This window comes from Oreochromis aureus, linkage group 23 (genome assembly GCF_013358895.1).
Source record: "Oreochromis aureus strain Israel breed Guangdong linkage group 23, ZZ_aureus, whole genome shotgun sequence".
In the NCBI taxonomy this organism is placed as follows: domain Eukaryota; kingdom Metazoa; phylum Chordata; class Actinopteri; order Cichliformes; family Cichlidae; genus Oreochromis; species Oreochromis aureus.
Genome location: NC_052963.1, coordinates 38,121,967 through 38,135,916, shown reverse-complemented (window position 1 = coordinate 38,135,916; position 13,950 = coordinate 38,121,967). Strand labels below are relative to the sequence as shown.

The following is a 13,950-nucleotide window of genomic DNA, read 5'->3' as shown; positions in this document are numbered from 1 at the left end:
TTTTTGTTTTTTTTTTTATGTTGCACTCCAACCAAACCCTACTAGCCAAGGTTTTTACAATGGCCTAAAAAAGTATGTTTGTAGTTAAACCATAATGTGTTTGGTCAATTTATAAGTAATCAATTTGAAAATTGTGATACACAGGGTTTTCTTTTTTTTCTTCTTTTTTCTTCTTTTTTCTGTTTTTTTGTGCAACTGCAAATCTATTGATATTTTTTCTATTCCATCTATTTTTTATTTTATTTGTTTGTTTTTGTTGTTTGAGTTTATTCGTATTTAGAGTCCACTTTCGCCCCACTTACTTTAGATTGTTTGGGGGATTTGCAGTTAGCAATGGAGCATATAATCCAGTGTAATTTTATGTAATTGATAACAGCCTCACTGTTTACTGTTCACTCTCTGTGACAGAGCTGTTTGAGGTTACAGCTATTGCAAACCCAACACATTCTGCTGCTGCTTCATTGGCAAAACACTCAAGGGATTGCCAAAGAAACTACTCAATGACTATTTGATGTAATACTAAACTCCCCTTGGTTTTATTAAAGTAAAGGAATGTATTACCACATTATACTACACAAAAAGAACAGTCTCATTGATGCTGACCCACTGAAAACTCCAAAAAATAAATTGATGAGAACATCAGCACTCACAATTGTTTACTATATGTAATGGTTTCAATATTAAATGGCAGCAGAAAGAAACTGACTCATTTCAGCCTTTGGCTTTCCTCGGCGAATCTGTTGCACATGTAGGATGTGACCCCTATTAAAGCACCAGCTTAATATAAGCTGTGGTGGATGCAGGTGATTATAGTCATACATTCAACAGCAACAGCAAAATTCACTGTGCTGATGTGAGTGCTGATGTTGTGCTGCCACATTAAGAGTGAGTAACAATTGCAGGTCGACAGTTCTATTCTTGAATTCAGGTAAAGCAGTTTCGTAGGATTCACAGTTCAAACTTAACCTTATCTTATACTGGAACTTGGTGTTGCCCATCAGTTCATCTGGTTCTGAAATAAGCTGTTTTAGCTCCCTTCCCATTTGAAGCTGAGCTCTATCCTCTGTCACTGACATCATACAGAGCCAATAGTAATACAGTAGTATTAAAATAAACTGTAACCAATAACTCTTAATCTATATGTCACTTCCACACATAGTGTTAAGATTCAACTCTTAGAACCAGTGTTCTCACGCGAACACTCAGTGCTATTAGCTGCCTAACTGCTAGCTCTTTATTGAGTGGAGAGGAGGCAAGGAGGTTAAGGGGTAGCTGTCCAGTCTGTACACAGCAGTTTCTTCAAACCAGCCAATCAGCAGTGTCGCCTGGTCTCAGCAGCAAACACACTCACCCAGAGAGGAGAGAGAGCTCCACACAGCTGCATATCTAAACAAACATGGGACATGATTGATCATATTAGCATCCACCATTGTTATAATGTGTTTATATTTATGAAAGAATAAGGAGTAATTTCAACCCTCAGGCATAAATGTAGGCAGAATTCTTACAAATGCTTGTTTTTTTTAGTTTTACTTTTTTAAGTATAAATCAATCTCATATATCATGGTTCTATAATCTTTCAATGACGGCTTCGGTTGTTGTGTCTTTTTGTCTCATAGACTCAGATGTTGCTGCCATGTGCCAGACTTACACCCTAAGCAGACGAAAGACGCAGCACCCTGAGGAACTTTTAGCTATTTTCTGCCCCCTGGTAAGAGAGACTTTGAGAGAATATCCTCCAAGACTCATAAAAGCACACCCCTATCGCAGAGTGTCCACCTGTACTCTACCTTCACCCAGCAGCACCTTCCTCATCCTCTCACAGAACTGGCTGTACTGTCAGTAAGGTGAAATGTCTTTACCATCTGATTTGCTCGTGTCTGAAGTTTTTTGATTCTTTGACACTCTGTCATTTTTATGGGTGCTTTTTCTTCAAAGGTTTATTCACAAATGTCTACCTCACGATTAAAAGACCCCTCACCGACACTGCGACCCTGAACAGGATACAAAATGACCTCGAGCATTGACCAGTGAGTCAAACATTTGGCTTGTTTTTTATTGCTGATTTAAAAAAATAGTGGGACATGAAGAAAATCAAAAACACCTTCAGCCTACAGTTCTCATGCATCTAATTAACAGTGATTTCTTTTTTTTCTTCTTTTTGAAGATTAAGATCAGAGTAATTTAGGGATTTACAGTGCCTGCGTTTGATGTCTTCATTTTTGTTTGTCATTTGAGATTTTCTTATCAAAGAGCTCACTGTAAATATTAAAGGATCTGATATAACTGCTGGTTTGTTCATTCTGCAGGGATGACAGTAGTATTTTTGATGGGTTAATGGAAGAAGATGAAAAGGACAAAGCAAAACGGTAAGATCTCGGGTTTGTTTTCATATCAAATGCATTCAGTGAAGTTAAAATACATCCTCCATAAAACTGCTATTGTAATTGTTACAAGATTTGATTTTAGATATCGTTTTGAATTATTAGAGCTACTGTGAAGAAGATTTTGATAAGTGTTCCTATTTAAGATTTCATCTAACTTTTACTAATATTTGTTCTTCTAAATAACCAGCGTGTCCCGTAACAAGTCTGAGAAGAAGCGCAGAGACCAGTTCAATGTCCTTATCAAGGAGTTGGGTACAATGCTGCCGGGCAACACCCGGAAGATGGACAAGTCCACTATTTTGCAGAAAAGTATCGACTTTCTGCACAAACACAAAGGTGAGAAACACTAATAACCAACAGAATTAATTATAATGGTAGTGCATTCAGCCCTCAGTTCATCCTTTGTTTAAAATGAAATGTTTTAGCTCCTTCCCTTCAAGCCAACTTTCTTCTGATTGGCTGCCTCTTGCAAACAAATTCTGTGTGGACCCATATTAGGGTCACCATACAAAGCCAAAAGTAGAACAAAAATTAGCTGAAACCGACTGCTTCGGCATTCTGAAACACGAACATTTGGCTTACTGGGATTACTTGTACATATACTGACCACTTTAATGGTCCATAAGGTAAAGCATAATGGGTGCCTTTTTAAATTCACAGAGTGATAAGTTACATGCGTTATGTCTACTTTATCAGAAATCGCAGCTCAGTCAGAGTCAACTGAGATCAGACAAGACTGGAAACCTCCTTTTCTTAGTAATGAAGAGTTCACTCAGCTGATGTTGGAGGTAAGGCAGTTTCTTGTTCTTATTTTCCTGAAATAAGTACCAGTAATGTTATGAACCCTTTCAGCTATGCAATATTATCTAACCTTTGTTTCTATTAGGCGTTAGATGGATTTTTCCTTGCAATTATGGCTGATGGGAATATAATCTATGTCTCTGAGAGTGTGACTTCCCTACTAGAACATTTACCTGTGAGTGTAACTTTTAAATCATAGATAAAGTCAATAGTTCACTGATGAAACATCTGGTAATACAAATTTTCATTGGTTTTGTTTTTCCCCAGTCTGATCTTGTTGATCAGAACTTGTTAAATTTCTTGCCTGTGGGGGAGCATTCAGAGGTGTACAAGGCTCTGTCCTCTCATGTCATGGAAGGAGAAACATTGACACCTGAGTATCTTAAAAGTAGGTTGGATATGTTATCTGTATTAAAATGCTATTTTTGTTCTTCAATTCTTATGTTTAAACTATTACTACTATTATTATTATTATTATTATTATTGTTATTATTATTATTATTATAGCTAAAAATCAGCTAGAGTTCTGTTGCCACATGCTCCGAGGGACAATCGACCCCAAAGAGCCCCCCGTGTATGAATATGTAAAGTTTATTGGAAACTTCAAGTCCCTGAATAATGGTAAGTTACAGTACACAGAGTAAGAATGTAGAGCAGGGATTTTGTGTGAAAGGATTAACTTTGCTTTGTTCCCTTTCTTATTTACCAGTGCCTAACTGTACCCGAAATGGTTTCGATGGAGTGATCCAGCGATCACTTCACTCTGCCTTTGAAGACAGAGTGTGTCTCATAGCCACTGTGAGGCTAGCCAAACCACAGTTTATCAAGGTGAGGATCTTTAACTGCTTCTCCTTTTATCTAGTTGACACACATTCAGTTTCTTGCTTTAGGGCTCTTAAGGTAGCTTTAATTAGGACAGGGCTCAGCAGTAATGGTCACCTGAGGAAAAATGATTTGGGCCCTTGTCATTTATCATGTGTAGTTCCCTCTTGCCTCTGTTGGGAATAACTTTTTTACCTCATTTAAAAATGGGGGAGGGGGTTATGTTGACATATCACTGTCATAAAAACCTGGGCTGTTTTACTGGAGATGGCAGATGAATGGATAAAACAAGTTTAAAATAAACCAGCACTTTCACTGCTGGACAAACAGGGATGATAAATCATGTAATTTGTCATACTGCACAAGTTTAAAAGGCTCTTTTTAAAACAATATATACTGTATGTAGTTTAGAGTTGGACTCAGGTTCAGTCTAACTGTGGTTAAGAAATTTAGTTTTATATGTATATATTTATTTCTACTAATTTCTATGTTTTTACCCCTTGAACCAATAGGAGATGTGCACAGTAGAAGAGCCTAATGAGGAATTTACCTCCAGACATAGTTTAGAGTGGAAATTTCTCTTCCTGGACCACAGGTAATTCTTTTCCAATTTATCAGTGTAAATGCATAACTTAATTTTCAGTTTGTGCTACAATGGATCAGTATTAAGTGTTTAGTCAAACCTAACCTACTTAATTTGGTGTGAAAGTCGCTGACCTATATTTATAAAGAATGACCTTTTTTTTTTTTTTAAACCATGGTTACGGTATGTGACTGCGTGGCTTTCTTGTTAAATCAGAATTGTTGATTTTTGTGAGAGACCAAATTGAAAAGACTCGTGTTTTGTAACACTTCTGTCATTATTTATTATACAGCAGGCTTGCTTTTACGAAGGCTTGTGGTCAGGAAACATAATTATAATTATAAAAGAAGAGTGAGGTCAACCTGACCCGCTATCGGTCACCAGCATTTTTGCTTTATTTCCCACGTGGCTTCCACATGGTGCTGATGACTCAGGGTGACTAACACTATCCCAAAACCTGTCAGTCACTCTGACTTCAGGATTGATACTTGTTTGTGTTGAATATGTACACAACTATATATTGTACAACATATTGTTTGTAAGCTCATGGATCTGGAATATTTATATATATGTATTTTTTTACACAAATAGATGTTTGGGGAGGGTAAGAGGGCTGAAAATAAGCAAACATTCACATTTGTATGCCTCTGAAACCATGCACGTTTCATTTGATATCCTAGGTTATGTTTCAGTGTAGCTGATTTTTTTTACCTTTATAAAAATAAAATGGAGTAACTTAATAATTTTATTATTACAAAGATGTTTTTCATAATTAGTGCAGACATTCTTGAGTTTTGGCTGAAATCTCGTTTTGGTAGATCAGAGTGACCTTTGTCCAAAAAAATGGGTAAATTGTAATGAGTTCATCCTTAATTCAAAGTTAATATTTATCCCAGATGTGATGACATTCCCTCCAGGCATTCCTGATATATTACGTGATGGGATAGACAACCCAAAAGATCCGTTCTGGCCACAACTGTATCCAGCATGGAATAATAATAATAAAAATCCTAATCAGTGTCGAAATAATGCCTGCATAATGATGCAATAAACAGTGTGACGTGCAAATGTCATTCAGTTAAGGTTGAATGATAGAAGTCCAAGGTTAAGGTGTGTAAGATAAGAATGGTAGGTAGTACAGAAGTCAGATAGCCTGAGGGCTGAAGCTCCTCCTTCATGCTTACGCCACTTAATATGTTTTTAAAAAAAAGTGTGAACATGAACTCAGAACAACGGTGTCGCAATGTGTTTTCCTTGGGACAGACCAAATGAAATGAACTACAGGTATAACTGTGACCATAAGCTAATTTAGACACAGATGTAGTTGGCTCTTTATCAGTCTCATCAAACATTACAACAGCATGCTCTTCTGGGCTAGTAGAAAGGTAAACTGTACACCTTAATACAGACATTTCATCCTGGTGAATGGTGAGAGCTGGGAGTAGCAAATTATCCCAACTCTCATTACTGAAAATGTTTAGGCATGCTACCCTGAGCCATTTAGAAAGACACTTATTTTCCTTATGCTGTGAAAGCATCAGGTGAAGCTACATGCATACATACTCCCTTATTGCTTCATGTTGTCATTTAGGGGTAAATATTGCTCGATGTATGACTTAACATAAGAACAAGACATTTCCTGATTGACTTCCAGTTAATCATTTCAATAACGTTTACTGTGTTTGTCCAGAGCTCCGCCCATCATAGGTTACCTCCCATTTGAGGTCCTGGGTACATCAGGATATGACTACTATCATGTAGATGACCTTGAGACACTAGCCAAGTGTCACGAACACTGTGAGTACACTTCTGCCAGCGATCACTGAAGCATGGTCATCTGCAGTTATCAACTTCCTCTCGAGCTTCCAAAACAGAGCATTGAAATCTTCTCTTTGCTTCTGTGTAGTAATGCAATATGGGAAAGGAAAGTCCTGCTACTACAGATTCCTCACCAAAGGGCAGCAATGGATTTGGCTTCAGACTCATTACTACATTACTTATCACCAGTGGAACTCCAGGCCAGAGTTTATTGTCTGCACACACACGGTCGTAAGGTGCATGAAGATTTCCCTCTTGACCCTTTGATATGACATTGCTCACGAGCTAAATCATACAGTCCTCTGTAAAACCCTAGAGGTAGTATAATGACGTGCTTTGCTTTCAGTGATGTGGCGTTTTTATTACTATGGAGTAGACACAAGCTACTGGAAATATTTTTGCATATTGAAATTTATAAGAGTCAGCCAAATGCAGCAAAATATATATATTAGTAATAGTAGTAGTGTGTGTCGTTAATTGTCTTTGCTCTGCAGTTATGCTGAAGTAAGAGCAGAACAGCGCAGAGAGCTGGGAATTGAAGAATCACCACCTCAAATCACTGCTGAGAAGGTCAGACCAACATGAGGTATGATTTGTAAAAATTAAAGAGGTGGACAGCATAGTGATCTTGTGACAATGCATTGTTTACAGCAATCCCAGGATTCAGGCTCGGAGTCCCAGCTCAACACTTTTAGCTTGAAAGAAGCCTTAGAGCGATTTGACCACAGTCGGACCCCATCGGCCTCGTCTCGCAGCTCGCGTAAATCCTCCCACACGGCTGTGTCTGACCCAGCCTGTAAGTACAAGCATCTGTTCACTACTGAGCAAAGCTCGATGTATAGTAACTATTTCTTTTTTATTATTATCTGAGCATCATGTTTATATTTGCCTGTCAGCATCACAAATGAAGCTTCAGGGAGATAGGAGTACACCAGGTCGCCAGTCGGTCTCTGCCGTGGAGATGACATCACAACGGAGATCATCTATCAGCAGTCAGGTCAGTGGATGGACAAGCGCACACGCTCTGGTGTTAAATTTCAGGATACCTGTGTTCTGGGTCATGAGGGATTTCATTAGGACTTAGGACTTTTGTTTGGTGTCTTTATTTCCATCAGCAGTCGATGAGTTCCCAAAATACAGGACAGAACGTGGCGTCATCCATGGTTTCACAACAACAGCAGCAGCAACAGCAACAACAGCAGCAGCAGCAACAGCAACAACAGCAGCAGCAGCAGCAACAAGTTCAGACCAACAATCAAGTAAAATATTCACGGCATTTGTTTTATTGTCTAATATTGCTGATTCTTAATTATGATTAGATATTATTAATTTTAGATAAAGATGGTACAACTAGCAGACAATGACTGCAGTTCTTTGTTTTTTAAATTGTTTTTCAATGGTTAGTTTCACTTCACTATAAAGAACTTCTTTATCCTTCATGTCTTATGTCTTCTGTGTGGCACTTGATAAACTGAAGGACCAATAGCACAGTTATGAACAAGAGCAGCACATGTGTTTGTTTGACACTACCTTATGACATGGGACGGCCAGTAAACATAGATCTGCAAGAAGCTCTGTATAGCTCTCACGCACTGATATGATGGGGCTGTTAACCCAGGAATGTTTATATTTATATATAAAATGTAGACGTAGTCCCTATGATGCCACCTATTGGTTTGTGGACTACTGTGTTGAAGCCTATAGTCTTACCATCAGCATGTTGGATTTTTTATTTACTTACTGGGAAAACTTCTTAAACTGTCTTTTGGCAGGACAACCCTGTATTGCTTAAAGCAGCCACGTGGCTTAAATGTGTAACTGCAAGTCTTTAAAATAAAAATATAGCCCCTGCACACAGTTGTCATGAACCGTCAGTTGGCTGTAGAGAACAAAGAAAAGTTTGCAGGTTGTAAATATGTTTATTTCTGCTGTAAGGCTGAGAATTTTATGGGTGTTCAGGAATTCAGTTGCTTTTATTGCCAGCGTAAACCAGATATTCTTGGAGCTCCAGTTTGATTTGGTTAAATTTTTAAGCCAATGGTCACTGTTTGGTTAATGTGTGCTCTGTGTTCCGTATGCAAGAATTTTTTTGTACTCAGGGAATGTGACCTGAGCCTTAACAATTTACAAATTTGCAAAATATACATATTGAACATTTAAAATATACAGCCATATTGCTATTCTTTATTCTTTAACAGTCAATGGTGCAGTTCTCCAGCCAGTTAGAAGCCATGCAGCACCTGAAAGAGCAGCTGGAGCAGAGGACCAGGATGATCGAGGCCAACATTCAGCGGCAGCAGGATGAGCTGCGGCAGATCCAGGACGAGCTACAGAGGGTGCAGGGACAGAGTCTGCAGGTAGGACTGAAGAGCTGCTCACAAGTGTTGGAAATGAATGATTACATAGCCCAGTAAATATATGAACGGTTTTCTTTTTAATTGTTTTATATTTGGCTTACATGGATGTGTTGCTGTTATAATCGGAGCTGGAGTTTGAATCTGTGATGTGTATGTCAGATGTTCCTGCAGAAAGGGGCTGGAGGACTAAATGTGAGCTCTGCACAGATGGCCCAGGGGAATGGTGGGCAGCAGGGGGGTACACTCAGCATGCAGGGCCAGGTGGTTTCTGCAGGGTCTCTGCAAAACAGTATACAGCAACAACATGCTGTCCAGCCCCCATCCCAGCAGCAAACACTCCTACGGGAACAGAGCACAGCACTCTCGCAGGTCAGACAGGCTAAACGGTTCCCATTTTGCCTCTCACTGACACGCTGAATTCATAGCTTAACTGTGTGTGTTATAGATTTTTCCATCCAGCATGCTCATGTCATAGACTCCGGTTCTGTTTATTTTAGCCTCAGAGGTCGTCGCACACGCTGCAGCCTCAACAGAATCCACTGCCTGCATCTCTCTACAACACGATGATGATCCCTCAGCAAAGTCCTGCTAATGTGGTTCAGATTGCCACAAGCCTGGCACAGAATACTGGACCCAACACTCCTGCCGTGGCAACATTTGCACAGGACCGTTCGGCTCAGATTAGGTGTGAATCTTCACCTAAATCTATTTGTTATATTTCTTCCCACATAATGAAAATGTTATTAAGTAGTGCTCAAGTTCATTGATGGCACTCTGTGGTGCATAATACTTCAATTTGATGTAGTACTAATTTCTGTACAGTGCACTTTCATAGTGAAAAAAGTCACATATATTGACCTTATGTCAGTTTGGGCTAATTAGACTTATCAGACCTGACTAACTTCCTGACCCTTACAGGTTTCCTGCAGGCCCCCAGCTGCTCACCAAGCTAGTGACAGGGCAGATGACATGTGGGGCAGTCATGGTCCCCACAACCATGTTTATGGGTCAAGTGGTGACGGCCTTTGCACCCCAGCAGGGCCAGACGCAGACAATTAGCATTTCTCAACAGGCGCCGCAACAGCAACAGCAGCAACAGCAGGAGCAACAGATTCAGCCACAGTCTCAGGTCACAACCATGCAGCAAGGGCAGGCTCCACTGACCCAGCAGCAAACGCAGTTCCTACAGGTAACACTGACACAGTAACCACTTGTCAGGTGAAGTTTTACTGTATAAAGTTGGCTCACATGCAGGGAGCTTGCTGTTTAGGTGATTTAAAATGTCCTTAAGAATTTAATTTTATATAAATTGAAAATTCTTTGTGTGCTAAAAGAACTTGAGCCTGGAGTTGGATATAAATGTGATATTTTTTTCAGATCTGTTGACAGACGAGGACATTTTCAAAATGCGTTTTGATTAAAATACAATGTTGAAAAATCCAGCTTAGTTTAGATGAATTCCTGTTGCCAACAAAGATGTTTCATCTGCCTCTCACCACTGACTGTTCAGTTGGACTCTAACCACAACAAGAGGATGGAGGATGACAAATTAGATTTAAAAATTAAAGTTTAATTTTATGCAACATGTTACTAATTTTTTTATGTAATTAGTATATGAGGAGGAACTGATCTGCTTTGACTGATGGCCTCCAAAAGCCTGTCTAACAAATGTCGCACTAAAATCATAAGGCTAAGTATGGTGAGACATAGCAGTCCAGATCTTTGCTTGTTGTGGTCTTTTAAATTTCAGCAATCTGTAATCTGTAAATAATGGTCTGCTTCAGATACTTTTAAATTGTTAGAAATCCTCTGGTGTAGCCAAGGGACCACCCTGAATAGAGCATGAAGGAAGCAGCATGCGCACTCGTGTCTCAGTGTCTGTGTATTGTTCAGCCAATACACAGACACTGATGTGTTTGTAAAAAGTTGATATTAGCTGTTTTACTGGTCTAACTCTAATGGCTGCTTCAGTGCCAACATATTTGGCTGCCTTTCTTGCTTTACAGTGAATCAGCACAGTCCTAGTTACTGCAGCTTTAAGTTACATCTTGGCTCATTAGGCTGTGCCAATTAAGCTAATGTAAATTTTTCACTTAAGGCTCCTCGACTCCTTCATGGAAACCAGTCCACCCAGCTGATCCTGCAGGCAGCGTTCCCTTTGCAGCAGCAGGGTACCTTCACTGCACCAGCCCAACAGCAGCAGCAACCGCATCAAACACAGCAGAAGCAGTTACAACAGAAGCAGCAACAGCAGCTGGCTCCTCACAGAGCAGATAGTTTGTCTGACCGCTCAGCGACACAGCCGCAGTAACTAGCCGAAGCCTATCAGAAGTGCAGTTAGCCAAACTCAGGTGTGGTTGATGGGAGTGTGAAGTGCAGTTCTGCTGAAAGTGCACCGCTGAAACCTCAGAGGATGAGAAGTGGGCCCTCTGTTGCTCTGCTTCTCTCACACGAATCTTGTGCTGTTTGCACTTCACTCCTGAGCCCAGAGTACAGCAGAGAGCCCGGGACGGGGCTCTCTGTGGCAGCAGGTTTGGCTGTGGAATGAAGCCTTCCCTCCAAGAAAACAGGGCCATAAAAGGCCTGCAAAAGACTCCCCCTTACGCCTCCCCTTGTGTCGTGTGTGTCTGTGTTTGGGTGTGTGTGTGTGTGTGTGTGCAGGCGCGCATGTGTGCTCTAGTCACCCTCACAGGATTATTTCAGAGTTCTCCCGTCAGTGCAGTGGAGATCTTCACTTCGAGGACGTCCTACAAAACAACCAATTGTTTGTTTTGTATGTTTTTCTTGTAAAACTAATTATGGGTGAGAAAATATTTTTAAGAATGTGGTGTAGATTGAACTTTGACTGTACAGAATATCATGTGTAATATATACTGTAAATATACTGAAGAATAACTAATATTTTATATGATGCATGAAATGAAATGCATAGTCTGTTATTTGCAGCTTTGAATATGCTTTTTTTCTAATACTCAGAAAAAAAGACCTGAAAATGCTTAGTGGCTGATATTTTCACAGACTTCCTTTCTCCTAGGGGATGTTTGTTTGTGTGTCTGCATCAGACAGTGCCGATGCTGTTTGTTGTGTCACAGTTTGTTTAATCCTTGACCCCTATTTTCACACAACTTCAGAAAATTATCGACAGAATGATAGAAAAATACTTTAGTTTTTTTAAAGATGTGCTCAAGCACTAAAGACTTGAAATCAAGATGTGAGATTTGATGAATAGAATGGAGGCAACATTAAGCTAAACGTATGCAACAGTAAGATCTGCTAACATTATCCTTCATATCACCATTTCTTAAGTTTTAGAACTTTTGTTGAGATCCCTCCATTTCACAGCCATCCATATCGCCTGTGTTGGCACCCAAGGATGCTTTATTTCACCTGTATACATTTATACTTTTAGATGTATGTAAATATAAAATACTGACCCGTTAAATATGTTAGTGAGAAACATGATCTAGTTTTAAGCCATCTAACTGTTTTAGCTGGGCACGCAGAACAAAAAGCATCCACCCTCTAGAACTTTCTGGGAGACACCAGTCTTCCTGTCAGCCCGATACAAAGATCCCATCATACCCTTCTCTGAGCTCTGTGGATTATCGGGAGAAGCCATTTGCTCTGCAGAGAACTACTTTAGAGTCCTTAAATATGCAAATAAAATTTGTAGCTGTGCTGAGTGGTCTGAGATTGTCTTGTGAGAACTGCAGTAACTTTGTTTTGGCCCCTTGATGGCAGTGACATGGATATATTATGGCTTTTTACATTCAGAAAACAAACATATGAGTTACATTTAGGATTTCATTTGGAATCTCTCTTCTGCAGACGAGGTGCTGAGCCAGTTCTACCTTTGTGCCTTTTGAGAACCAGCACACATTTTGGCAGATTTAAGAATCGAATATCATGAAGTGTTACCGGCAGAAGTAGGTGTTGTTTCTGTGGGAGGAAAATTGAGGCTGTATCTGACAGTGTCTTGGTGTAGACACTGATGTCAGTTGTTCCAACTTTGGGTCCCATTTTATGGTGCCTTTTTTTTTTTTTTTTTAAACGGTGGAAAAACATGTTAACCCAGCTCTAGATCGTGCACTGGCACCATATTGGTGTATTTGTCTTGCCTGTACACCAAACTTGATGGTATTCAGCAGCTGGATGCTAACATCGTCTGCTGACTGATGCTATGCAAGTAATATTGCAGGTAATATTTATTTTTCTAAACTGCAGTTATGCATCGTAGAACATTCAGAGTGAGGACAGTAATACTCTTTAGGTTCAGAACTGTAAGCACTTAAATATAAGCACTCATGTGAGCAACTGTCATTGTAATAACACTGACTAAAGCTGCCTGAAGTTTAAAAAAAAAAAAAAACATTTTTCAGGACACACTTATATAATATTGGCCAAATCCAGCAGTACCCTGGGGAAGACGTTTTAATTACCCATTAAATATTTGCCAAAAGCTAAAAAGAACCTTGGAGTTCTTCAGTCACAATGGAAAGTTCGGGTAAGCCAGACTTTTAGTACGCTCACCATAATTTTTATCACCGAGCTAAAGATGGCATTGAGGGGATCAGTGTTACTGTAGACGGAGACCATCACCAGGATCCCCAGCAGACTCAACCCTACGTGTTCTGGCTTGGTAGGCTTGCCTTGCAGCCTCCTCACCATCTGATCTAATGCACTGCCAGATGGTATGAAGCTGACAGTCCAACCTCCTCTTCATCTGTGTGAAATGATGGGCTGAGCTCAACACATGGCCACAAAGTCAGCCTTTGACATCTGCTCCAAGATATCTTGTAAAACCATGCACTCATCCATCCTCATCCGCTTTATCCGAAGTCGGGTCGCGGGGGCAGCAGCCTAAGCAGAGAAGCCCAGACCTCCCTCTCCCCAGCCACCTCCTCCAGCTCATCCGGGGGAACACCAAGGCGTTCCCAGGCCAGCCGAGAGATATAATCTCTCCAGCGCGTCCTGGGTCTGCCCTGGGCCTCCTCCGGTGGGACATGCCCGAACACCTCACCCAGGAGGCGCCCAGGGGCATCCTTGTCAGATGCCCGAACCACCTCAACTGGCTCCTTTCGATGTGGAGGAGCAGCGGCTCTACTCTGAGCCCCTCCCGGATGGCCGAACTTCCCACCCTATCTCTAAGGGAGAGGCCAGCCACCCTTCGGAGGAAGCTCAT

The 13,950-nt window shown here is 40.4% G+C and overlaps 1 protein-coding gene across 2 annotated transcripts in view; it reads left to right on the top strand.

The window, feature by feature from the left end:
• The window catches only part of clocka (clock circadian regulator a), a 32,359-nt gene extending 18,677 nt beyond the window's left edge, over positions 1-13,682 (top strand). The window contains exons 3-23 of one of the 2 annotated variants that reach the window (XM_039607386.1): positions 1,620-1,847; positions 1,939-2,030; positions 2,310-2,369; positions 2,575-2,723; positions 3,084-3,175; positions 3,274-3,363; positions 3,456-3,576; positions 3,696-3,809; positions 3,898-4,016; positions 4,523-4,605; positions 6,284-6,390; positions 6,500-6,647; positions 6,906-6,981; positions 7,063-7,207; positions 7,308-7,408; positions 7,530-7,670; positions 8,610-8,768; positions 8,928-9,137; positions 9,266-9,453; positions 9,687-9,957; positions 10,867-13,682. In XM_039607386.1, coding sequence (XP_039463320.1) covers positions 2,011-2,030; positions 2,310-2,369; positions 2,575-2,723; positions 3,084-3,175; positions 3,274-3,363; positions 3,456-3,576; positions 3,696-3,809; positions 3,898-4,016; positions 4,523-4,605; positions 6,284-6,390; positions 6,500-6,647; positions 6,906-6,981; positions 7,063-7,207; positions 7,308-7,408; positions 7,530-7,670; positions 8,610-8,768; positions 8,928-9,137; positions 9,266-9,453; positions 9,687-9,957; positions 10,867-11,079 — 2,607 coding nt within the window. In that variant the 5' untranslated portion in view covers positions 1,620-1,847; positions 1,939-2,010 and the 3' untranslated portion in view covers positions 11,080-13,682. Of the gene's footprint in view, positions 1-1,619; positions 1,848-1,938; positions 2,031-2,309; positions 2,370-2,574; positions 2,724-3,083; positions 3,176-3,273; positions 3,364-3,455; positions 3,577-3,695; positions 3,810-3,897; positions 4,017-4,522; positions 4,606-6,283; positions 6,391-6,499; positions 6,648-6,905; positions 6,982-7,062; positions 7,208-7,307; positions 7,409-7,526; positions 7,671-8,609; positions 8,769-8,927; positions 9,138-9,265; positions 9,454-9,686; positions 9,958-10,866 lie in introns of both variants that reach the window. The other variant, XM_031753770.2, reaches the window with a different exon arrangement.
• The last annotated feature ends 268 nt before the right edge of the window (positions 13,683-13,950 follow it).